General features: G+C 37.4%; 1 protein-coding gene across 1 annotated transcript; it reads left to right on the top strand.

The window, feature by feature from the left end:
- Positions 1–5,764: 5,764 nt before the first annotated feature.
- Positions 5,765–15,832, top strand: ASP1 (aspartate aminotransferase 1). Its single transcript, XM_089449727.1, has 10 exons — positions 5,765–6,098; positions 7,682–7,767; positions 10,422–10,628; positions 10,974–11,079; positions 11,210–11,314; positions 11,414–11,586; positions 14,353–14,512; positions 14,745–14,840; positions 15,045–15,139; positions 15,272–15,832. The coding sequence occupies exons 1-10, from the start codon at positions 5,931–5,933 to the stop codon at positions 15,369–15,371; spliced, it is 1,296 nt and encodes a 431-aa protein (XP_089305853.1). The 5' UTR covers positions 5,765–5,930; the 3' UTR covers positions 15,372–15,832.
- Positions 15,833–26,093: the final 10,261 nt, after the last annotated feature.

Genomic DNA, 26,093 nt, shown 5'->3' on the forward strand with positions numbered 1-26,093 from the left:
CCAGTCACATACATTACATCCTTTAGGTGAATATGGGAGTTTGACTCCCTCTTAAAGGTGACAATGCTAATCCCTTTGGTACTATACCTTCCATCATCTCCAAGCTCTATGTGTAATTGTAGGTCCTCCTTTGAGCTGCTTAAGAACTCCTTATTTCATGTCATATGAAATGAAGCACCATATTCTAGGTACCACTCACTCCCTCTTACTGTGTTTGCCATGCAAGCAATGAGGATGAAATCCAACTCGAATTGTGATGTGAGAGAATCTCCTCTTGTAGCTGCTGCAAGTTCCTTACTAGATTTCTTATGTGGACACATGGTTGCATAATGTCCATACTCATGGTAGTGAAAGCATTTGATTTTACTGAGGTCTTTCTTCTTGCCATGGTTCTGGCTAGATATTGCCTCACCCTGGGCCTTCTTGCATTTGGCATTCTTTCATTTGCCTACTAGAGCAAAGTCTTCTTCCTCATCAGTTATGGATGAGACTCCATCTCTAGTGTTTCTTCTAATCTCCTCTTGCACCAAGTTAGACCAAAGTCTCTCCCAATTTGGGAGCTTGTCTCTTCCATTAACTGAATCCTGATAGTTGTGCCAAGACTTCAGAAGACCAAGGAGTGCTAAGCTCACTAGTTCATATGGTGGCACAGTCTCTCCTACTCCTCCAAGTTCATCTCTGACTTGAGTGAATCTGGATAGGTACTAAACAATGGTTTCATTTTTCTACATTTGAATGTTCCTGAGCTTATCTTTTAATGCCAATTTCCTGGCATCACTGCTACTTTCAATAGCTCCGTTAGGGTTTTCCACATTGCATAAGCAATCTGCTTGCCATGCAAAATCGAAACCACATGGTCTCTGACTCCCTCTAGGATAATCCTCCTGGCTTTTGTTGTGTCTTTCTTCCACTGAGCCAGTTGTTGTGCATATGATGTTGTTGGTTTTGGAATATGAATGTGTGTACTCCAATACTCCATTGTCATCCAACACAACTTCCATGATGTCTTTCCAAGCTATCAAATTTGAAGTGCCCTCCAATGCATATGCAAGCCTCAATCCATTGAAAGACATTGTTCATGCATTAAAGAATACCTACACCACAAATATGCTATTCAAAATTTCTTGAGAGATTGATCAAGAACCTGGTTTCTATGTAGTTTTCAATAACTCTGATACCATGTAGAAATAACTTAAAATTTGCAGCTGCTAATGAATTTATACTGAAAACAAGAGACACACATTTATATACTATTCCGCAGAAAGGAAAACACACGATAGAAACACATGCAATAACATGTAGCCATCAAAACACAAGGAACACAATGATTTTATAGGGGAACCCAACTAAGAAAAACCCCTCTGTTGCTTTGCATTAATTCAAATAAGAATATGGATTAATTACAATGACTGCTTCACACATGAAGCACACCCTACACTACAATTATGATCTCCTGCTCTGACCAACACTTAGCCAAAATAGGCTTTAACTTTCCTTCTATTTCCTTGCGCAATCCTTGAGGAAATTAGCCCCTAAAAATAAGAGACTTCCCTATTTCCTTGGGCAATTCCCGAAGGAATTGATCACCTACTCCAATGCAACAACTATACACTCAACTAGTATACAATAATAAATACATTGATGACTTTTTCCTTCACTCAACTAGGCAATTCAAATTCCATGCATGACTAGGGTTATTTTCAGTAAATTGACTAGTTAACTGAGAGATCAATGAGTTAATAACAATTACAACTACTCGACTGAACTCCTATTGACTCTATTCACAACTAGAGCTCAGATAACTGAATTTCACTAACTATAACTCCACTAGATTGCTATATCTTAGCAATCAACTCACACACAACTCTACTTCTTGCCCAAAAACTTGAATTGACTGACTTAACTAAGTGACTTAGCCATGTCACTCCTGCTAACTGCAACTCAAGTCATCCTGCTGATGTGGAAATTTGAATTTCTCCATTTGACTAAGGCACAAGTCAAATGAGTCCTTTTCTTGCTACAATTTAAAAATGGTCTCGTGAAATAATTTGGCATTCCTTTCTCCTTCCTGAAGCCATTAGACCCTAGATTTTTGTTTCCATAATTTTTCCTCCTGTCTGCATCTTTTGTCCCATTCCCTCTAAAGGGAGTGCTACCATTATTTTTTTTCGTCAATATATCACTCCTCAACTATAGATATTTAGAGTTTTTCCCATGTTGTCTTCCATTTCTTTTTTGGCCTAGAAGATGTTACCAAACTTGTGTCTATTCCACCGTTTGATCTTGCCTCCTGTTTTAGTTTTTGCTATAGTTTAAACATCTTAGAGCCTCTCGCTTCTCCCTCCTTCTACCACAATTCTTTCATCTTGTCTGCAAAGTTGGGATGATCCAACCAAAAACCCTCAAACTTGAAGGGTATATTTATTGACATCCCATGATTTGGGCATCTAGAAGAACATGCCAATGATCTAAACCACTACAATATAGGATATTGATTTTCAGAGTGATTCCTTTTAGGATTATCTCCGCTGAAACTAAAAATCTATCCAGTCGTGAAGCCACTATATATTTACCCCCTCTTTTGTTATTCCAAGTATACATTACATTTATTGCTTCTATGTCCACCGACTTCATACTGTCAATCAAGTTCTAGAACTTCTTTGTGTCATGATCTAATTTCCCTTCTCCTCCTTTTTTTCCTCGAGGGAGAGGATCATGTTAAAATCCCCTGCCATTATCCATTTCGAGAGTTGGTGCATTTTTCGAAGGTTATCCAATGATTGGATGAAATTGAGTTTCTCATCAATCCGTTGGGGGCCATACACATTTGTACATAGAATTGGATAAGGGGAACCAAAATATTGCATAACTAGAGACAAAGAGTATCTAGTAGATTCAAAGGATATAAGATTAACCTTCTGAGGGTTCCACAGAGTTAAGATTCCTCCTGCAACATTTTGAGCTTCAATATCTACATAATCACACCGATTCTAAAAATTCCCACTACTTATTTTCATATTGTCTACTAAACACTTAGTCTCTTGAATGAAGATGATATCAGGGTTTTCTGTTTTCATATTTTCTTTTAGGATTCTTTGTTTCCTTGGACTATTCAAGCCTCATATATTCCATGTTAAAACTTTCATTGGAAAGGAGGGGGGAAGAGTTAGGGTGCTAGGATTTCATCTTACTTGAGTTTATCATAAGGGCTCCTAGCTCCTAGAGGGCGATACTGTTAGATTTTCTTCCTCTTTTCTGCCAAACCTGCCTAGGAGCCTGGATGCTTTGGGCACTCAATTTGACTCCCAAACTTTTTGCTTCGCCATGCGATATCTCGGTCCCCCCCCTTTGGGTTTCTTCTCTAGTAAGGAATTAATATTGAACCCGATCTATTTGTTCTTTGGGGATCTTGTCCACTCCTTTTGTCTTCCATTGTTCTAATAGACAGGGAAGATCTAATCCTTCACACTCCACAATCTCCTTAAGATCTGGATCCTCTATCCTTGCCTCACTTGGAGTCATGTCCATGTTTTCATCTCGCTGTTGAGATTGAGTAGGATTGCCTAGATCTCCTTCCTTTACTTGAGATTGGTTTGGTTCTTTTGGGCTTTCTTCATGGTTTGGAGGATCACGCATCTCTATTTCCCTTTCTTGTGATTCTTGAGCTTGGAGAAGATCATTTTCCTCCTGAGGGGTTTCTTTCGACAATACCTCACAACGGTTCTTAAATTCACTGTTTCCCCAGAGGGCTTCTAATGTTTCTTCCTTCTTGATTTCCCCTTGGTCCCCACTTTCGCGAAACCCTCCAAGTCCTTGTCTGAACAAACTCTTGGTTGCTTTGTCTTAACATTGAGTGGGCACTCTCTGAAGAGATGACCATGTTCATGGCATCTTTGACATCTAAAAGGAATTTGTTCATAGTCGATGTTTTGTGTCCACATTTCATCTTGAAACTCAAGGGTTACCGCATCTAGGAGAGCACTTGATATGTCCATTTCAACACAGATCCGAGCATACATGGTGTATTTTCTTGATTGGGTCGCCTTAGAAAACTTTAAAAAGCGCCTAAGCGATTTCCCTATGGCTTCAATAGTTTCTAGAAGCCAGTAATCTAAAGGAAAAGAATATAATATGATCCAAATAGGAACAAAGGTGAATGTTTCTTGTTTTAGAGTAAAGTTCTCCTTCCAAGGTTGCATATATAGCCCTACTAAGGAAAGAAAGTAAGCCCCCCCTCAAAGACCCTAACCCTGTCTTCAAGATTAGCAAATACAACCATGAAGAATCCTTTGGAGCCTAGGTGGAGGTCAACTTCCCCTTTGGGCTTTCATACGTACTGAATCCAAGTACGTAATACTTTATGATTTCGCCAAATTCCCATAAACTTGCAGACCAACGCATACATTTTCATGTGGTCTTTGTGGGCTTGTGTTTGTGGATCTGTGAGCACCACCTTAGGGTTCTTCTTTGACTTTGGGTTGCAAGCTCCATTTAGGCTCAACTGTGCAGGCCCTAGTCCTTTCTCTGCGAACCCTCCCTTTTCTACATCAGGATTTCGCCATTTGACTCTGACTTCTATGCTGACTTCGCCCTATTGGTTCCTTGTCCTGTTTCTCCTGTCTTGTCAGTGTGAGCCCGAAACCCACCTTTGATTCCTTTTCCTTTATCCATTAAGACATTATGGTAGGACAGAGCTCTGCCTATTACTACCATGCAGACTCAAATATTTGTGGTCAATAGTTTTCCCACCTTCTCCTGATCACTTAAATTTAAGCAAAATTCGTATCATTAAAAATCTTTTAATAAACTAAATAACATAAAAAACAATCTATCTTAACTACATTCTACTGGATATCATTTATTTGGGATTCAATTGCGTTAAGTAAGTCATTCATCTATGACCATTTCCATGAGAGGTAGTCGTAACTGACTAATTTCTCATGATTTTTGAGTAGTCCACTTAGCACTCATTGCATCAGGTGATGCTCACAGGGGTGAAGAAGTGGGATTGAAACTAGTGAAATGAATCACATAGCGTCAATCATCACTTTCGGGGCTTGCACCCGGTAACTAGGACTTCCTGGGAGGTCCCCCATCCCAGATCTCCTCTGGCTCAAGCGCGCTTAACTATGGAGTTTTCCCCACAATCAAGCCCACTTAGCTTGCTACCCCATTTGCAAAACCTTAACAAGTATTGTGCCTCATGAACTATTCAAATAGAGTTCCCTTCACTCTTTTTTTGTATTTAAGTATTGAGGGGTTTTCACAATGCATTTATTAGATACTATTTTTTTGAGATTCAACTGCATTAAATAAGTAATTCATCTATAACCATTTCCATAAAAAATATTCATAACTGAAATACTTAAGTACATTCTACTATTTTTAAACATTAAATAAATTATTAAAAAAACTTTGAAAATTTAAATTTCAAAAATAGCCCAAACCACTCAGCACCATCCAAATGACTACTAACCATCACCATCCAAATGACTACTAAACTGCTAACCATCTCAAATAATGTGCATAAATCCCACTGAATATGTAAATTAGATTATATATTTGTTTGGCTACAAAATTCCCATATAAAATTTCACGGAACAAACAAACAATATAGGTCAATTGCAAACACATGCCTTACAAAACCTAAAAAAGTCCTATGGTCGTTAAGACCCACCCACGAGAAGTATATTCTTCGGTTGTCGTTCCTAAATTTTAATGGCTTAAATGAGAGGCCCACCTTCGGCTAAAGTTCTAAAAGTCGCACGCAACAAACCAGAAATTTGGACCTTTCTCACGTTTAGGAAATTGGTGGCCTTACACACGCATCCGCTCTATAAGTGACGGAGCTTTTTATATATCCTCCTCGGCAGCGGACGGGGCAATACGCCATTATATTATTGCACAGCAATAACAGAAAGGAAAAAATTATGGCGATGGCGATTGCGATGAGCAGATCCAATCTGGGAAGGGGCATAAGATTGATGTCCACTTCTGGATGGTGGAAAACTGTAGAGCCAGCTCCCAAAGACCCCATTCTCGGAGTCACCGAAGCCTTTTTAGCAGATACAGATCCTAGCAAGGTCAATGTTGGCGTGGTAAGTGTTCTTATCTTGGGTCTCAGGTTTCAGCCACGGGCTATTTCTGATTTGGTGTTTCTTATCTAATAGAAAATCCTTCGGTGGGTGTTTAAATTTGCTATTTGTGAATTGGGTGCCTGCACTCATGAGATAAATCAGGCTCCAAACACCATGCTCTGATTGCCATGATTGGGTTTTGCATGTGTTTTCTTTTTGGGTTTTGGGGGCTTTTATTGGTGTTTCAAGGATCATTTCCAGTGGGTTGTCGTGCATTCTTCTATTCCTAGAAGAGATGCAATTGTGATAGATACTTTTATTACCGGGGCAAGTTAATGAGTTATAGTTCCTACATATAGCTTTACAAAATCTGTCTTAAGCTGCCAGATGCAGATGAGCAGAACACTGTATTGCTATATAAGTGGTGGAGTGTCTGAAAGAAAATCTAGGATGTTTGCCTTTGAACCGTGTTCCGAAAATGTTTTATTTCTTCCCCCTTTTTCGGAGTTTTTCAGGATGCCAAAATTTCCAGGTCCGAGTTTCTGTTTGCCGAGTTTTGACTTTGTTCTTGGCCCATTTTTTGTCGACGTTGCAGATTTATCGAGATGATGATCCCCCGCATTTTTTTTTCGCCGATGCCAAGTTTTTCAATAACTCATCTCCATTTCTTATTGAGATGCATTTTTTTCCAGAGAAGCCTTACGATTAGCATAAACTCGTCCAAACCTTGGCCTGCTATTTGATATATGGCCCATTTGTATTAACTCGAAGTATGGATCTTCACATTCACAACATCGAGGCGCATATTAGATCTGGGTTTGGAAGGGACTTGTGCTATTGTCAAACCACCTAATGCACCAACCTGATTCAATTTACCATCACAGATGGACACAAGAAAAGTTGATGGATCACCCCACCCTTACCCTCACCGGGCCTGTAAATTTCACCTCGCTTCTCTTGGTGCGATTATCCATCAGTTTCTAGAGAATTATGATGATTCAATCGTTTTGGAAAACAATCCCTTAGCACCACGATCCGATCCTCCTAAATTGGGCTTCATTTACTTTTTAGCATACCCTCAAGCATATGGTATGTCTTTTCTTCATCTTCTTCTCTTCAGAAGTGCTTCATTAAACATGCACCAACGAGCTGGACTACAGGACGGAAGACTTCCGTCAGATTAGGTGCCAGGTCTGAGGGACATATGTTCCCTTGAAACCACACGAGACTTGCATCTGGCCTCATTCCTTTCACTTGGTTTCATCCCTTTGAAATTCATGCCATGCACGTGGGACATACCATAACGAGAAGGGAACTCTGGTGCATAGCTTAACCCTCAGTTGGCCTTTTTGGGGAACCAATGACCTGTTGGTATAACATTTTTTTTGAGTTCACTGTAGCATATTTATCTCATGCACCTGGTTTGGTTGGAAAATTTTTAAAAGATTGCTTCCCATGGGCTGTCAAGGAAAAAGTTTTATGTTAGGTGTCTCAGGCGATTTACCCAATCCATTTTTTGCTAGTAGTTGCCATGCGTATCGGAAGCGACTGCATAAAGGCCTGTGTGCTTGTGATTCATTTTTAACATGGCTTTGTATGAGCAGGGTGCGTATCGCGATGATCAAGGGAAGCCAGTGGTTCTTCAATGTGTGCGCGAGGCTGAGCGGCGTATTATGGGCAAAGAAAACATGTAAGTGCTTCGTTGTCAAGTTGTTATCGAATTGGTTCTGTGTATGCATTTTTTCTTCTTTTCCACCCTTTGAAGCCTAGTGGTTCAAACTTCATTCTGGTAACTCAGAAAAAGGAGACAAGAAATCCCCTAAATTTGTTGTCAAGTGTTGTTGTTATTTACAATCATATTGTTTGCAAATGAATTATGAACGAATCAAGTGCCTATGGTCTTGGACAACAGTTTTTCTTGATCAATTGGCCATCCCCAAGGACATACTTAAATGTGTACAACCATGAAAATAAATTAAACTGTATCGATTAAAAAATTGATCATGTGAGCCCTGACGGGTAGCTCAGTTGGATGAAATACTGTGCTCTCCTATCACCAACCTAGGTTTGTTTCCTTTGGCAAGGGTCAACAGGTTCAGCTGCAGGCAATGGTGTTAAATTTTCCAACTCATGGTAAGCAGATTATGCAATGTTATATAATTCCTACAAGAAACTAAAACAGCAGAAACTAAAAACCTATCAAAACAGCTTTAAAGTTTAAACTTTAGATGCAATAATCTATTTAACATACAGTGTAGAGAACTTAAAAGATAACTGTCAAAACCTGTCATTGTCAGATTATTAATTCTGTGCTTCCACATGTTCCCCATGTCACACTCCCCCGTCCTGAAAACTTGGTGGAACTTTGAAACATCATGACCATGCTTGCTGTAGTTGAAGCACTTGATATGAATCAAATCCTTCTTTTGCTGATTAGAATACCCTGAGTCTTATCTCTTTTTGACCCTTACTAGATCCTTTCTTTCCTCCCTACCTCACCTACTTGGTGAGGGCTAGGTTTGAAACATCTTCATATGTGGTTGAAACATGTAGTCTACTCTCCTCTCAAATGAAAGTATCCCACAACTGCTTGAAGTCAGTTAACTTCTCCCACAGATAATTTGGACAAAGTTGTGGCAGGGTGGACTAAAGCCACTCAAAGAAATCTGAACTAGCTTATCATCATCAACCATGTCTAGCTCCACTATCTCCATGAGATGGTTTGTTACTATATTTGTCATGCTCATGTGGGTCAGGCTGTGCTTGTTCTTTAAGAGCATCTTCCTAGACATGTTCACACTCTGGTACAATGTTCCCAAGGTATCATACATCTCTTTGGCTGTCTTCTTCCTGATGAAACGAGGGATCAGGTGATCATTCACCAAATCCAACAGTATTCACTTTACGCTTACCGCCTTCTTGCCCTGTTCTGCCTGATCTTTGGGGTCTATAGGCAGTACAACTACCTTCTCCAGAAGGTACCATAAGTCTGCTATTTCCAGGATGTTCTGTAATCTTAACTTCCATGGCATGAAGTTGGAGGCTCCCTCCAACAAGTGATTCTCGCATACTGGGACTTGCCACTTGCCACTGCTCTGTAGAACAAGCTACACTCTGCAATCACTGAAATCATAAGGTCTTCTCAACTCACAACCCTCAACAGGCCCACATACTGATTATTGACACTGTTGTTCCAATCACTAAAGCTTGGATGTGCTGCAGCTCACTGAAATCCTCCGACTGGTATCTTCTCCAGACAGGCCCTTTCTCCATGCATGCATTCTTGAAGATTGCAGCCTTCAGCTTCTAAGTTCTGATACCATGTTAAATTTTCTAACACATGGTAAATAGATTCTGCATTCTGATATAATTCCTACTGGAAACTAAAACAACATAAACTAAAATTCTATAAAAACAGTTTCAAACTCTAGATGCGAGAATCCATAAGCACATGGTGTGGAAAACAATAAACTGAACTTAATAGATGATTGACAAAACCTGTCACTGCATTTCATTTATTCTGAACATGAAAAATCTGTGAGAGGAAAAACCGTAAACTGCTAACTGCTAACTCAATTGCTGAATCTGTACCTCTTCCATTTCTCTTATAGAACTGAGAAGGGTGTGTACTTTTAGGGTTTCCAAACTAAAAAATAGATCAAAGTTTCAAACTCAAAATTGAAATTGATCTAAATAGAAAACTGAATTAACTGCTTTATTTAGAACTGAGAGATAACCTTATCCAACTCTATCTACCAGCTAAATATAAGACTACTCAGCGCTATATATAGAACTGACAGATAACTCTATTTATCTATCTAAAGCTGGTGCCCTAAATTTAGAGTTATATGCATGCATATGCTCTAAATCTAGAGTTGTACCCGTCTTCTATAACTGCTCCTGTACCCTGATTATGATGATGTACGGATATATGCTGCTGTAAAGAAGGTGCCCAGATCAACTGTGCATGCTTCTGCTGCTGTAGAAAACTGTCTGAATGTCTGCTGCTGGGTCCCAGAGTGTGAGGCTTACGAGTCTACACCTCATGGGTTTACTGTGGATGTCATACATGAATGTGGGGAAGCATCCCTGGCTTGCCCAGGGATTTGTTTCCTTGAAAAAAGATGATCGTGCTGGAGTTGGGTGGGGATATGTTTGTCCCCAGGTTAATTTGAATTAAATACATGGTGAAACTGGTGTGCGAGATGTAATTTGAATAGGAACAGAAATTTGAAATGTGCAAATATACAGGATTCATAACTTGTTCCCTTGTAATGCTTTACAACATGTGAATTTATTTTTGGCAAATAGCTGTACTGAAATGATTTTTGTGTCACATGTCAGGGAATATCTACCCATGGGAGGAAGTGTGAAGATGGTTGAAGATTCTATCAAACTTGCATATGGAGAAAATGCAGATGTCTTGAAAGATAAGCGTGTTGCTGCTGTCCAAGCTCTATCTGGCACTGGCGCTTGCCGTCTTTTTGCAGACTTCCAGAAACGGTTTCGACCTGAGTCTCAGATTTACATACCGGTCCCTACCTGGGCCAAGTAAGTCATTGTTAGTAACTACATGTGTACTGTTTTGTCTTCTCTGCAATTTGGTGGAATTGTACTAAGTTGTTTCCTACAGGCAAATGTTTTGGCCTCATTAGAGGGTATTAAGGTTATCTTTTAGTTTATCACAGTCAGAAACTTTCTTGTAATAAAGGAATTATGTGAACTTTTTGCCTGCCATCTGATGCAGTTTATGATTGGTAAATATAGTGGTCAAATAACTATTTTTTTGATGTCAGTTCAGTTGCCCTTTATTACATGTTACAAGGGGTATTTGAAGGATGCCTATCACAACATATTTTTCTAATCATAAAGTGTTGGTATAATTCTTTTTTGTAGTCACCACAATATCTGGAGAGATGCCCATGTACCGCAGAGAACTTTCCATTATTACCATCCAGAGACTAAGGGTTTAGACTTTGCATCTCTCATGGATGATGTGAAGGTAACGTGAATTATATAATGACAGACTTTTGGATGAAGAGAGTAGCATGCCAATTTCTAGTTCACTAGGTTTTGGACATCTTACCCATTGACTGACTTCTCTTCCCTTGTCATTTGTTCTTTCTCTACAGAATGCTCCCAATGGTTCCTTTTTCTTGCTTCATGCATGTGCTCACAATCCCACAGGTGTAGATCCAACAGAGGAGCAATGGAAGGAAATTTCTTATCAATTTAAGGTATAGATGGGTGGCACTTTATGTGGTTTTCTTAGAACTGCCTATATTCCACTTCTCCTTTGGTTTTCTTATCAATGTGTCTGTGTTAAATGTGGACAGGTGAAAAATCACTTTCCCTTCTTTGACATGGCTTATCAAGGTTTTGCAAGTGGTGACACGGACAGAGATGCTAAGGCAATCAGGATATTCTTGGAGGATGGTCACCAGATTGCATGTGCACAATCTTTTGCAAAAAATATGGGCTTGTATGGACAGAGGGTAGGTTGTCTAAGGTGGGTTACAATAATTCGTTTTCTTTGTGAATGAAAGTATTTGATATAGTACATGAAGTAGGGAATGCTTTTTGAAGGGCAAATATTGTATGGTAAGTAGCATGTGGATTATTTTCATCTTGGATTTGGATTGTTAATAAAAGGACAGAATGAACATTAGGATCCACTAGTTGTAAATATAGGCATTTGGATTGTTAATAAAAGGACAGAATGAACATTTAGGATCCACTAGTTGTAAATATAAGTTTCTTCGTTTGATCTTCATTTTTTCTCGTAGAAGGTTGTTCAGAACATAAGGCTATGGCATCTTTGTGTTCTCGCAAACAAGCAAGCAGTTGACATCTATCTATTTTGATTTCTTACCGTTACTGCTTCACCATTTCACTTTTGAGATTATCACCTTCTAAATGCGATTTTGAATCAGTTTGGCCCTTTTTGAGCTTAAGACAAAATAGCTTCTTTCTCATACATTTATGATTTACCTTTATAATGCTTGGAAACTGTTTTTCTCATGTGTTCATCTGTTTATATATTACCAGTTGATATTATTTTTATACTTTCATTTCCTCTTATTTCTCCATGGTTAGTTATTTGACATTGTTGTACTTGTAAGTCTACCAGGTCAACCTTAACAAATTCAAGCCTGTTATGAATGTTGACTATATGTTGTTCTGCATGTAGCAAAAGTTCTAGTTGTCACAAAATTTGGATAGGAAACTTTTCCACTGTTCCCATTACTTTCCGTCATCCCTCCTTTTAAATCCCTCTTCAGTCCTTGTTATAGATACTACATGGCCACAGTTTAGATGTAATAATGATACAATAAATCAAACTTTCTTCTATTACTTTCTTCTATCCCAATCAAATAGACCTAATTTTTTTCCAAGGAAAACCTCATATGGAATCCCACGGGATGCTTCCCTACATTCCTGTACAGTAGCCCTAGCAAATCTGCTAGCATAGAGTAGTGCCCCTCATGCATTGGGGATTCAAACCATTCACCTGCTGGCACAGAACTAGCCAATGCTCAGCAATGTTGGTGACAATCGGTTGAGTTAACCACTTGGGCTCAAATAAAACAACTTATTTGCATTTGGTTTCTATAACAATGTCTATCCTAAAAGATAAAAGTAAATTTAACTCAGTTAAGAATTGAAGCACCGTAGTCTAATGCATTTTCATTAAAATTACGGTTTTTACATTCATCATAGAGAACAGAACTGGAGTAAAATCATTTGAAGGAGCTTCAGCATCAGTTTTCTCTAATATCCACTCAATGTATTCGTAGATGAGACTCACAGTATTCTCCATGCCTTAAGTCAAATGTACTGAAACTATAATTAAGATGGACTTTCCTTCTGCATCTAAGTAAAGAATGGAAGCAAAGGTAATCTACCACGTAATTTTATTAAAGCCTGCCTTTTGTATTCATAACTAAATGCAGAGACGGAGTAAAACCGTTGGAAGGAGCTTTAAAATTAGTAGCCTTCAAGCTTTATTCAATGTTTTCAGAGACATGATTATAATCAGAAGTTTTGACACATGTAAGTAGTGCTGTCAACAAGTCACTATGCAATTTGAACCATGTCATCTGCAAGTACCTTAATCAAAGCCTATAATGTTTTTGTTACTTTGGTTTATATTATTATGTAGCAAAGGTGCCATCTAAGGTCCTGTACCTGGAGAATTGGTGGAGTTAAAATGTGATCTTTAGGACATGTTGTTGAATGGCCCATGCTTTGGAGTTATTTCCAATTCTGGATAATATTCTATAACTTCTTTAGGTTGGTATAACAATGTACTTGGCTTGACTTTTGGTTGGTTGTAAGTTGCACCTTTTTTTAAAATTCTTTGGCAGGTGTATTATTATGTTGCCTTGTAAGAGTCCCAGGTATCATTCATACGTAATCATGCAGACAATACATTTTTGTGCTTAACCTTCGCTCTCTTTGTCTAGAGCAATACATTAGTCACAAGATATCATCACAAATTTACAATAGATCTAGGTGTATCTTTGCTTTGTTCTTATTGTTAGTTTACTGAGATTGTGGGTCCCCATAGTAAGTCTTGGTATTCTGACATTACCAAATATTTGACGATCGCACAGTCGATCTTGATCTGATCCAAACAAGTTTGCAGCTATAGGTTCCTTTGGAGAGCTATTTTCTTGTAGTGTTGTTAATTCCCTGTTAGACGACTTTAAGTTTTAACTCATGGTTTGGTGAATTGACATATTGCAGGGGAGTATCTTGTTGAATCTCAATTGAATAATATGCACACAAATAGGTCTTAAATGCACTACTACATGAGAGTAATTGAGTGAAAATTTTGAACAAGCATGGAATCAATGCCCAGTCCTGAAATAGACATATTCTATATGGTTTTATACAGTCCTTGAGACCACCTGTCTCAGTCTTGCAGATTTCTTTGTTACATAAGTGTTAATCATTTCTTTATATGTCCTTCATGAAGATGACTTGGGAATGCCATTTAATGGAGGATTTTACCCAGTGGGATAGCTTGCACTGTGTAAGTCTAATGAGGGTGAGTCCCTGCTGTTGGGTCTCCACCTAGTGCTTGCTGGGTAATCTCTTCTATACAAATGTATGCTTGATTATTGCAACTCTGACATGATTTTAGTGAGGTGCAATTTTGTTATAATATTGAGTTCAATGCAAATATTAAATGTGATAATTTATATTTGTTTCAGGTTTTTGGTTCTTAATTTGTTTTTGGTTTTTTTAACACCTTTTTTGCCTGCAACAGTGTTATATGTGATGATGCAAAACAGGCAGTGGCAGTTAAGAGCCAGCTTCAACAGATTGCTCGACCAATGTACAGTAATCCACCTGTTCATGGGGCTTTTATTGTATCTTCCATCCTGAGTGATCCAGATCTCAAAGCTCTCTGGCACAAGGAAGTCAAGGTAATAAATTAAAGTTTTTACCATGTTATCCTTGCACAGATGTCAAGTTGATCTCCTTACCTATGGAGGTTTTATTGTTCTGCTTTCGTGCTGGAAATGTCTTTGCGATGGATTTATTTTCCTTCTCGTGTTTTCCCACTCAGGTTATCATATTATAGTGGACATTGTTCAATGTGTTTTTGTTTATCTTTCTGCCCCTTGCATGTACTAAGCAAAGGTTCTTGTATATCAGGTAATGGCAGACCGTATTATTGGAATGAGAGAAGCTTTGCGAGGCAACCTTGAAAAGCTGGGGTCTCCTCTCAGTTGGAACCATGTTACTGAACAGGTTTTTAACGTGTTTCACTACATTAAGAACTTTATTTCTACGATAAAGCATGTGCTGATTAGGGTTTGATATAATGGGGGCTGTTCTGCTGTATCACAGACAGAATCATGGGTGATGTGGATGTTCTGGATAAGTTAAAATGTGTCCTAAACGTTAGTATTGGCAGTACTGGATCTAATTGCTTAATCCTTAATACTGATGCAGATTGGAATGTTTTGCTATAGCGGCATGACTCCAGAGCAAGTTGACCGCTTGACGAGTGAATTTCACATTTATATGACACGAAATGGCCGCATAAGGTAGTGTATCAAGAATGCTGTTTTATTGGGAGTGTTTTAAGTTATTACTTTGCTCCTCCTTTGTTCCTTATGCTTAATATGTTGCCTCTTGTTACAGCTAAAATGTTTTTAACTGGCTTCTTTTTAAAACAGTATGGCAGGTGTTACTACCGGCAATGTTGAATACTTGGCAAATGCTATCAACGAGGTCACAAAGTCATCAGAAAAAGAGATGAAAGTTGGTGCAATTTAAATCTAATTTTTGGCAAACATCACAATTTTATTATTGCATCATCATATGAGAATTTTAGATCTTTGATTTTTGTGCTAGTGCACTACCATTGGAGACACCTTTGAATAAGTAGCCTATTGTTTAGGCATAGTCATTAGCAAACTTAGTTTTTTTACTCCATTTTAGGGGTACAGTAGGTTTCTCATGATAGTGTAGGATAAACGTTTGCTAGTGCACCGCTATTGGAGATACCTTTGAATAAGTGGCCTATTGTTTAGGCATAGTCATTAGCAAAAATAGTTTTGTACTCCATTTAAGGGGTGCAGTCGGTTTCTCATGAAAGTGGAGGATACAGATTTGAGGTTTTTTTTATGGACGTTTCCTTTTATGGTTGTATTCTGTCAAGAGGACAATTCACATACCTGTGTACTTTCCTTTCTCAAAAAGTGGGATGTTATTAAATTTTGAAGTATTTTACTCTATACCTGCTGTTCTCTATTTGTTGGCTAGAGCTGGAAACTGATTCAGTGGTCACAAGAGGAGTGTCATGTCTAGGAGAGGAGAATGCAGATCTCCTTTTGAGTTCTTTGTTATTTCTGTTTAATCATAAAGGAGAACCAAGTTGATAATGATATCTATTCATTAGCCTTTTCTTGGGTATTTTTAATTAAAGGAGAATGGTTATATACTTAACATGATGACACATTCTGTATGGACTGGCTGGACTGTCTCTCAACACACATTCGATTGGTAACATAGGTCATCACAGACCTGCAATTTGTTATAATTGTATGTCGTACTGGTATTAATCCTTTTGTTTACATTATGATGCCTTGCTCTGTGTACAGACTGATCATTGATACTCTTGAGAAATGCATGTTTGCACTTAGTATAACATTGAGCTCTTATTAGATATAACAATTGCTAGTAAATATATTACGTGATACAGAACATTTTATCATTGGACTTGATACATAATTTCAGAAGGAAATACAGTTTTTTCATTTTGATGTAAGTGTCCTTAATTTAGCTGATAATGATAACAATTGTTCATTCTGATTCAATATTTAACTCTCATCCTTGTTACATTTTCTTTGTCATAAGATGTGAATATGTATATATACATCCTGTTTCTCTTACATATTACAGCGTGATGAGACTCTTGTACTTTCAAACTGCATTTTTCTCAACATCAAACATCCCTGTAGCCTGACTGTGGTGGAAATACACTTCTGTATGCAGTTTGGTCATCTTCTACCTAGTCTTTGTCACAATAGTGCTAGGCTGCTTGTTTGTGTGAACCAGGTCCTTAGCCCTGCGTACTCCCTGGATGCCACCATCAGCAAGTATATTGGCACCTTCTCAGAGATTGATTTGATTGCAGATACGTTTATTCCCCACTTTTACTTTGACATCTATACCTAATGATATATGGTGGTGCTCTCTTTTCCTTTATTTTACTGTCTAGGCACATGTCTCTTATCTTTTAGCTTTCATGAGCAGAGTTTTGCACTCCCACAGTTTGTTACAACTATTTATATTTTATAGTTCCATTGACCTACTCTTTTGGTCACCTGTGAACATCAATAAGATTATCTCATCTCATCTCATTCCATCATCTTGGATATGGCATTGCATTAAATCTGGCGTAACATTAAATATTGAACAATGGATACAAGAATTTGCAGAGATTACTATTTGACAGCTCATACTAAAATAATAATTCTCTCTCGATATGAAAATTATAGACTTGACCAATATCATTTTTCTCATTATCATTTTTCTCAGGAATTCAACCTACACCTGCATTTACCCCCAGGTTGATAAGCCTTCTGGGAGCATCTCGGATCATATCTTTTGTTTTTAAATAACTAAACTAGAAAGCAAAGCTATCCTGCTATAGTTACCAGAAATAGTGAAATACCATTCACTCCTATGCATGTAAATTCCTTGTTCATTTATTGCTGATTCGATGAAGTGATATAACCTTTAAATAGCAAGAAGTTTGTTTGTGTGCGCACACACATTAAACTAAAATTTTAAAACTTTCTTTCAGGTAAAGATTTAGTGCATCTCCCAAAGACTTTGAAAGGAGCATTTTATATTCCATTGCTCTCTAAACAGGCCTCACCTCATTTATGAGTTTAATTGCTTTAGTAATTTTTTATTCTGAACCTGAACATGGACATTTCATGAGAGCCCAAACTTCCACTAACTTCTTGTGAAGGACAAAGTGCCCTATTCAATGGCAAGGGTTCTCTTTGATGTAGAGTCCCAATTAGGCTTATTGTTTGGAGTAGGGAATCCATCTGGATTCTGGAACAGTCATTACTATTGGATGTTGAATGGATTTTGAAGGGCATTACAGCTAGGAGCAGATTTTAACCGAGAAACGTGAAATTATATATCCATTTCTATTACTATTTCTGGAGCAGGCAAGCATGAACAAGAACATAAAGTAGAGAAGTTTATTATTACATTACTATTGACAATCTCACATTTACCATCCCAATGCAAACATCTCGTAAAAGCAAAACAAAAACTATACTATTCATTGTAGAAAGTCATCAATAGACCAATATAATCTTATAATGATATCAATAATAACATAATGACATAAAGAATTCCAGCTATATACAGTACTTGACAATAGTGCTCGTCCCCCAAAAATTGGGCTTGAGGGATTATTCTTATTAAAAATTGTCTCAGAGTTTGCAAACTACCATTAAGCAAAAGCCCATTTTATGGTAAGTCAACAAGGTTTATTCCAGCTATATACAGTACTTGACAATAGTGCTCTTACCCCAAAATTGGCTTTGAGGGATTGTTTTTATTAAAAATAGGCAGTTCGCACTTAAAGTTGTGATATGGCTATGATGCACCTAAAAAATAATTGTTCAATAAAAACTTCATCAGACACTAATTATCTTGGCATGGGCCTCATTCCTCTTGGTAATGTTCTAAGGAAAGAATTGATTGAATTCATTTCTTTGAAGAGAGGCTAGCAATATATTCTTTTGAGATCTCCTTGTAAACCCTTGGAGTCATCTAATTGTGATTCCCTTGTTTCTAATACTTTCCTCTAACTCGTTTAGATATTGGTCATGGCCCTTGGTCCACACACATTTCCAAGTGATGGCAAGTGATCTTTCAATTACTTTTTTGGCAGAAAGTTATGAACATTTGTAATTATTAGTTAGATATTGGTCATGGCTCTTGGTCCACACACATTTCCAAGTGATCTTTCAATTACTTTTTTGGCAGAAAGTTATGAACATTTGTAATTATTTACGACAGTATCGCATAATTGAGCTGATTTTCCTTTTTTGTTATTTTAGGAAAGTCTTTTGGGCCACCATTTTCTTTTGCTGGGTATTTTTTCAGTTTTTCCATGTTGAGTAGTATTCTATATAACATTATCTTCTTAATTTTAACATTATCAATATAACTGGGAAATTGGGTGTCATGATTTCAAAATTCTTTTAGATTAGCATGCATTAACTTTTCAACAACATTGAGTTCCTCTTGGAGTTTGAAGGCGCAAACCTTAATCTGAGATAAACTAGTCAGGTCTATTTTGTAACGTCCCACCTCTTGCTCTATCTTTTCAACCTTTTGTTCATATTCTTCAATTTCCTTAGTTTTGTTTTGAATATTCAATTTTGAAGCTTTTGAAAAAATGCACTTGCTAAAGCTGTGGCAATTGGTTAGTTATTGTGTTGGCCATCAATATAGTCTTAGTGGTGGTTATGAGTTTAGGAACTAATAGCTTGAGTTTTTTGTATTATTACTTTACCACTCTACCCTTGGTTTTGTCAAAAGCAAAAGAATCTAGAACTATGATTGCGTTTGACTAAGAAGGGGTGAACTTTCGTAAATCAAGCTCACATAGGGAAATGGCCCCTTTTGATGCACTTGGGGTGCTACATGCAATTTCATAATAAGTCATAGTGTCCATGGGTTCTATACCTTTGGCTTTCTCATCCCTCTTCTTTCTTGCTTCCTGTTCCCCCCTTTTTTCCTAGTTAAAAGAACTAGAACTATGATTGCATTTGACTAAGAAGGGGTGAACTTTCGTAAATCAAGCTCAGATAGGGAAATGGCCCCTTTTGATGCACTTGGGGTGCTACATGCAATTTTGTAATAAGTCATAGTGTCCATGGGTTTTATACTTTTGGCTTTCTCATCCCTCTTCTTTCTTGCTTCCTATTCCCCCTTTTTTTCCTAGTTAAAACAATTGTACGATGGGATAGAGCGCAAGGGTTTCCCCTTCCATGGTGATTTAAAATCAGGTCTTCAATTTAGATAACATCTTTTATCTGTGTAACTATGAGAATTTTCTTGTCAAGGTAGTCTAGTGGTTATTGAATTTGTCTCCTTTTTGTTTATTTGAGATCGTGTGCTTAATTGTGAGTTATGGATGTGGGCATGGAAGTCTTTTGGGTAGTCTAGTGGTTGTTGGAATTGTCACCTTTTTGTTTATTTGTGTTATGTGCTAAAACATGAGCTTTGGATGTGGGCATGGGACTTTTTTTGGTTGAATTTTTTCTTGATTTTTATTTTTTAAATAATTTATTCATTAGGTCAGTTAGCATATGGGGAACTTTGGAGAAACTTTGAATTGTTTTAGTTTGTCACATGCTCAAAAGTTTTCTTTTGGTGTGACAATGTTGCTTGTTTCATGCATTTAAAATTTAATGCCCTATTGCTTGTTTCATGCATTTAAAATTTAATTCCCTATGATATTTTGCATAGAAAAAGCTTTTAGTTTACACTATGTCACATGAATAAAAGTTTTAGCCCATGATGTCACCTTAATAGAAAGTTTCTAGGTTGTAATATGCCATGTGAGAAAACCTTTTATCTTAAGATATGTCGAAGATTTCTAAAACTTTTCAAAGTTGAGACATAGTGTTCTTAAGAGTTTGCTCAATGAAAGTTACCTTGAAAGATGGAAAGCAATTTGAAATAAAAGTTAAATTGAAAGATGGAAAGCAATTTGAAATAATTGGAGTCTTCAAGAAAGTTTGGGACTTGAAGTAAAAATTCTCGAACTTCAATTGGGATCCAAAGACAAAAGGGAGGGGCCCTAAACCACTTGTTGTAGTTATCATGTGACAAGAGTGAAAGGTATGGGGAAGAAGTTGTTTAACCAACAATTGATGACACTTTGGGAAGCCATGGATCTTTGCAAATACGTTGTTAGATAGCCATGCTAACTAATAATGGAATTCCATCATGAAATGAACTACACATATATGTGTAATAATATTTTAAGGAGGGGCCCTAAACCACTTTTTGTAGTTATCATGTGACAAGATTGAAAGGGAGTGAAAGGTATGGGGAAGAAGTTGGTTGCATAACAATTGATGACACTTTGGGAAGCCATGGATCTTTGCAAATACGTTGTTAGATAGCCATGTTAACTAATAATAGAATTCCATTATGAAATGAACTACACATATATGTAACAATATTTCAATGCAACAATATTTAAATGCACAAAAGAAAGAAGTAATTAAAAATAAAATAATTTAATTACTTTTTAATATAATAAAAATTATTTTCAAGATTCGTAATTCATTCCATTTGTAATATTGATGTGTCATTCCAAAATATTAATAATAATAATAAAAATATTCCAGCCATAAACAAAATATATAGTTCACTATAGCTAAGTAATTATGTGCCTGGTCGTAACAAAGTACAGATGGTTACATATATGAATATATATTTCACTATAGCTCAAGTAATTATAGCTTCAGTAATTATGTGCCTGGTCACAACAAAGTACAGATGGAATTTACATATTATCCATATGTGCTTCCCCAAAAAGAAAAGAATGGGAATTTACATATTATCCATATATGCTATTTAAAAAGAAAAGTATGGGGGAATATGCTCTCAAAATTCTTTTAGATTTTCTGGAGACCAAAACTAGGCTTGCCACTACTGTGGATTCTACAAAATTGGCCATTCAACAAAATACAAAATCGGCCGTTCAGTAAACTAGGCCCGCTACTACTGTGGATTCTACAAAATTGGCCATTCAACAAAAAGTACGCGTGGATTCTACAAAACTGGCCATTTGGCCATTCAACAAAAAGCATGAGTGGAATGCACGGGATTGACATATCTTACTGTGGAGGGTTGATAGACAATTTTTTCAGTGGGGTTGCCTGGGCCACTGTTGGCAGTGCTTCTGCTATCTTCACCGGTTCTTTGTGCTTGGAGTCTGACAGTTGCTGGTACATCTTGTCCAGTTCATCCTCCATTGGCGAAGTTTGTCCTGCTGCCCTTACACTTGCCTGCTTTGATAGGGAGATAGCCATCTGCCGGCGGTCAAGGATTTCAGCATACCAGTTCAAGAGCTGGCAAGGGCACTATTGACAATGGTGCGCCATTTTTGACTAGCTATTGGTGCGGTGACGACTAAACCAACTCTGCAGAGGATGACTGTATGTTGACGAGGCTAGTTTCGAAGCTTCACTGAGAGACAAAATCTGAAATGAGAGCCAATTCGCTCACACCTAAAGAATGAGACCATAGGCGTGGAGGGTTGAGACTTCCCAAATGCCTTTCTTCCCTGCAAGATTTCAAATTTGGTTACTTCCCTTACTGCTGTCAACCTTTGAGAGTAGTAATTGGAAATTGCAGAGAATGACAGTGTCTCTTTCCAAATTGTGGGGCGTTTACTCTTCTTAGACCGAACTGAGCTTCTATGTTTGTGACGGCTTTGACGTCTTTTGCGGAATCTTCGAGAAAATAATTGTTTTGGAGAGCTTGAGACGCGCCTTTAGGAGCACCCGTCTGTAGAGGGGAGGCCTATAACACCATTCAAAGAGGGAAGCCCTCCAATGTCCATCTTGCCTGAGAATTAGATTAAATAGGACGAAATACTACTCTGATTATGACTCCGGACCTCACCCTTCGTGAATGGAGGAAGTATTGCAATCTGCTCCCACGCTTTCAGAGCTGGACACATTGCCATTTCCACTGAACTTTGCCTAAAGGTAACCATATGGAGAGGTACGCTACCCGTATGGGAATGATTCATAGGGTCGGAAAAAAATCAATGACACTAGCATGTTGTTAATAGGCCTCGTGGCAAAGGGATTGGAGGAGTACGCCAGCGAGGTAGTGATGGCTGCATCAGATGGGAAATTTCTGAACCATACCTTGTGGCGTAGAGCCATTCGACGAGGGACTTGGAAATCAAACTTTGGATTATTTCATCTCCTTTGGAAGGAATTCCGATGCTTAGATCTCCTCTACCTCATGCCCCTTCTATTCTTATAATTCAAGGAGGGGAGTTGTAATTTTGGAAGAATCTCATCATGGGATGTCCATCTAATTTGTGAAATCATTTACTTCATAACATTCTTCTTCCGGCTAGCATGCAATGTTGGGTTGTAGATATACTTCTTTATTTTGACCCTGGAGAATGTGGAAGTAAGAATTACGAGTGAATATCTCAAGGATGTTATGGATTCTTTAGAGGAGAAGAGAAAGATTGATTGTTCTTAGGGAAGGAACTCGAATGGAGGAGTTGAATGATGATAAGGGAATCCCCATTGCTGACATGCAATGTTGGCTTGTAGATCTATTTCCTTATTTTGACCGTCGAGAATATGGAAGTAAGAATTAGAGGGAATATCTCAAGGATGTCATGTATTCTTTAGAGGATATGAGCAAGATTGATTGTTCTTACGGAAGGAGCTCGAATAGAGGAGTTGAATGATGATAAGGGAATCCCCATAATTGCAATGGAAGGGATGTCATGTTCTTTTGTTGGTTGTAGACCAAGGTATAGACCGTACATCTCTACCAAATTATTCGATCTATGGCCCAATCCCCATGCGATTTTGTTTCTTCTTGAGGATTAATGAGAATTCCTCCCCCTATTGCCACCCTTAATATTCACGTGTTTTTAAAAATATATTAATAACAAAAATATATTTTTATATGGACAATGTGGTCTATAAATAATATATTTCAATGCCCATATTAAGTAAAATATTTCGATGTCAACTATGCATATATGTATATTTTTTTCCTATGTGGTTCTGGTTCATGAACCTTGGAGATCATTGATTGCTACTTCCATGGAATATTTTTACTAGGCAGATTCCACTGAAGGGATCACTTTTGGCTGGCTCAACCATAGAGACCGACCTCGAGAGTGTCGAGAGAATTGAACATGTGACCTCTCAATAACAAAGGTGAAGGGATCACTTTTGGTTGGCTCAACCATAGAGACCGACCTCGAGAGTGTCGAGAGAATTGAACATGTGACCTCTCAATAGCAAAGGTGCTTTAACGATGAGGACTTGATCAATTGAGCTAACCCTTGGGCCTAAAGTTCGTAATCCATATGGACCATTGGGCCATTTTTGTCAAGTGTAACTATGCATATATGTATATATTATATAAAACAATTTAAAATTAAAAAAAATTGAAAAAATATTATGGTTAAAACACGTTTCTTTTGTGAAGATTTTTTTTTGTTTTTTGTTTTGTTTTTTTGTTTTTTTAAATCTTTTTATCTAATTCCATGGGTTCCCACTGGAACTTTTACTTTAAATTAGTGGAATGAAAACCCACTTTAAGCTTGGCCAACTTACTAGTTGAGTTGCAATATCAAAATATGGACATTTTTTCTAACTTGTTTCTTCCTTAAATGGCATCATAGTGCTATAGGGTTGCTATAGATAAGGGATGTCGAAGGTTTACTTAGTATTTTATTCTTGTTCTCTTAATGTTGTTCTTTTTCCATTGCAATATCAATAGATGGACTTATTTCCTAACTTGTTTCTTCTTTAAATGCCATCATAGTGCCATAGGGTTGCTATATATAAGGGATGTCGAAGGTTTACTTATAGTATTTTATTCTTGTTCTCTTAATGTTGTTCTTTTTCCAGTGAGCATCCATATCCTTGATGGAGTCACTATGATATTACAAACCTTATATTATTGCTAGTGAGCATTCATAGCCCTAACAAAGATGCCTATATATGATTTAAAATGTCTTTCCTAATACTTTGCCTTTTGATTTTATTTTGAGAGGTGGATGGAGGGTATTAGTATGTTATCTGAGAATTGATTTTAGATATACTTAAATAATAAACATCTCCCTTAAGGCTTATATGTATAAGCCCGAGCACTACATCAACCTTTAAGTGAAACACTAAGCATTATTATGTATACAGATGGAGCCTTAGAGATGACTAATGTCTACCCTAGACATAAGCTTTAAGCTCTAAGCCTGTCCAAGTAGTGTTCCACCATTGAGCTAATAGTTTAGATATTAAGGTTATTGATTAAGGATACTTTTGTGAACTAGTGTTTATCCATTAGGCTTAGAGGAGAGTTTCATAGCTTTGGTGAGTGGTGCTGGAGGATCCCAAAGAAATTATATCACTTGCAATTTATTCTCAATGAATTTTGAGGATAAAATTACAAAGAAATATTTTGTGCAAAAAACTAAGTAAAGACATTGATAAGGTAATCAAAGTTCAAAATGAAAAGAAAAACTATGAGTATTCTAAATGAACTAAAGGAAAGTAGCCCCTAGGGGTGTGGCTTGTTGGCCACCAAATGTATTGCTAAGGCGTTTGTGTCGCTGTGTAGGTCATAGGTTCAAACCTTGTCTTACCCGTGCGTTGTGCTTGGGGGCAATGCAATTGCACATGGAGGTTATAGTGCAGTCGTTGGGGATTGACCCGTGTCATGTGAGTACGAGAGCCGACGTGTTACTGATTGCGCCAATCATAAAAAGATGAACTAAAGGAAAATGGATTAAGTTTCATGTGAAAAAATTGAAAACAAAGAGTGAAGAAACCTACTTATGTATAAGTTCAATGTTTGAGGGCAACTAATTAAAATACCTTTTCAATTTTTTTCGATTGATAGGAAGGAGGCCAACTTCTCCTTTTAAGTTTTGTAGAACACAACTTGAGGTCATAAACTTGGACTATTGGAAATCCAAGATCTCAGAGATGAAGGAGAACTTCCAATATATCACCTTCCAACATATTTATAAAGAATTAAACTCTACAACTAATGCTTTGTCCAAAAGAGCACTATACTTGGACACGAGTTCTCTGATTTATGAAGAATACATTGCAAATATTTTGCAAAGTACTGATAATATTGGTCTCTATTAGACATCGGTTACATGTCATTATGATGGTGTATTGTGGGTATCATTGTAAAAAACAAGCATTGATGGCATGGCAGGAACTTACTCAAGCATTATCATTGTTGGTGTCACTACTTGGACAATATATGGATGCATAAATGTACTCATTCAATATTGTTTACCTTAATTAGCGGTGTGACCTTAGTCCATTGTGTGAAATAGTTTGTAGCGGTCATGATGTTCTCGTGTTATGTAGAGGAATTTGGATTGATATCACCAATGATATCTAGACCCCACTATGTTCAAAAGATTCTTCAACTCAACTTGTATTGATGGCACAAAACAATTTGTTTGCTTTTTTGCTCCCTTGTTTCTAGCACCACTGTAGCGGTCATGACGTATTTGGATTGATATCACCAATGATATCTAGACCCCACTATTCAAAAGATTCTTCAACCAACTTGTAAACAACTTGTTTTTTCTCCCTTCTAGCACACTTTTGACGTATTTTACACTTTTGGACATATGCATGTGTCTTTGAGCATCACTGGAAAGTGATAACCAACTATTGAGATCATGTGAGTTGTCTCACTAGCGAAATG

This window comes from Pinus tabuliformis, chromosome X (genome assembly GCF_031772625.1).
Source record: "Pinus tabuliformis cultivar Carrire ecotype Pingquan chromosome X, CPIR1, whole genome shotgun sequence".
Taxonomy (NCBI): domain Eukaryota; kingdom Viridiplantae; phylum Streptophyta; class Pinopsida; order Pinales; family Pinaceae; genus Pinus; species Pinus tabuliformis.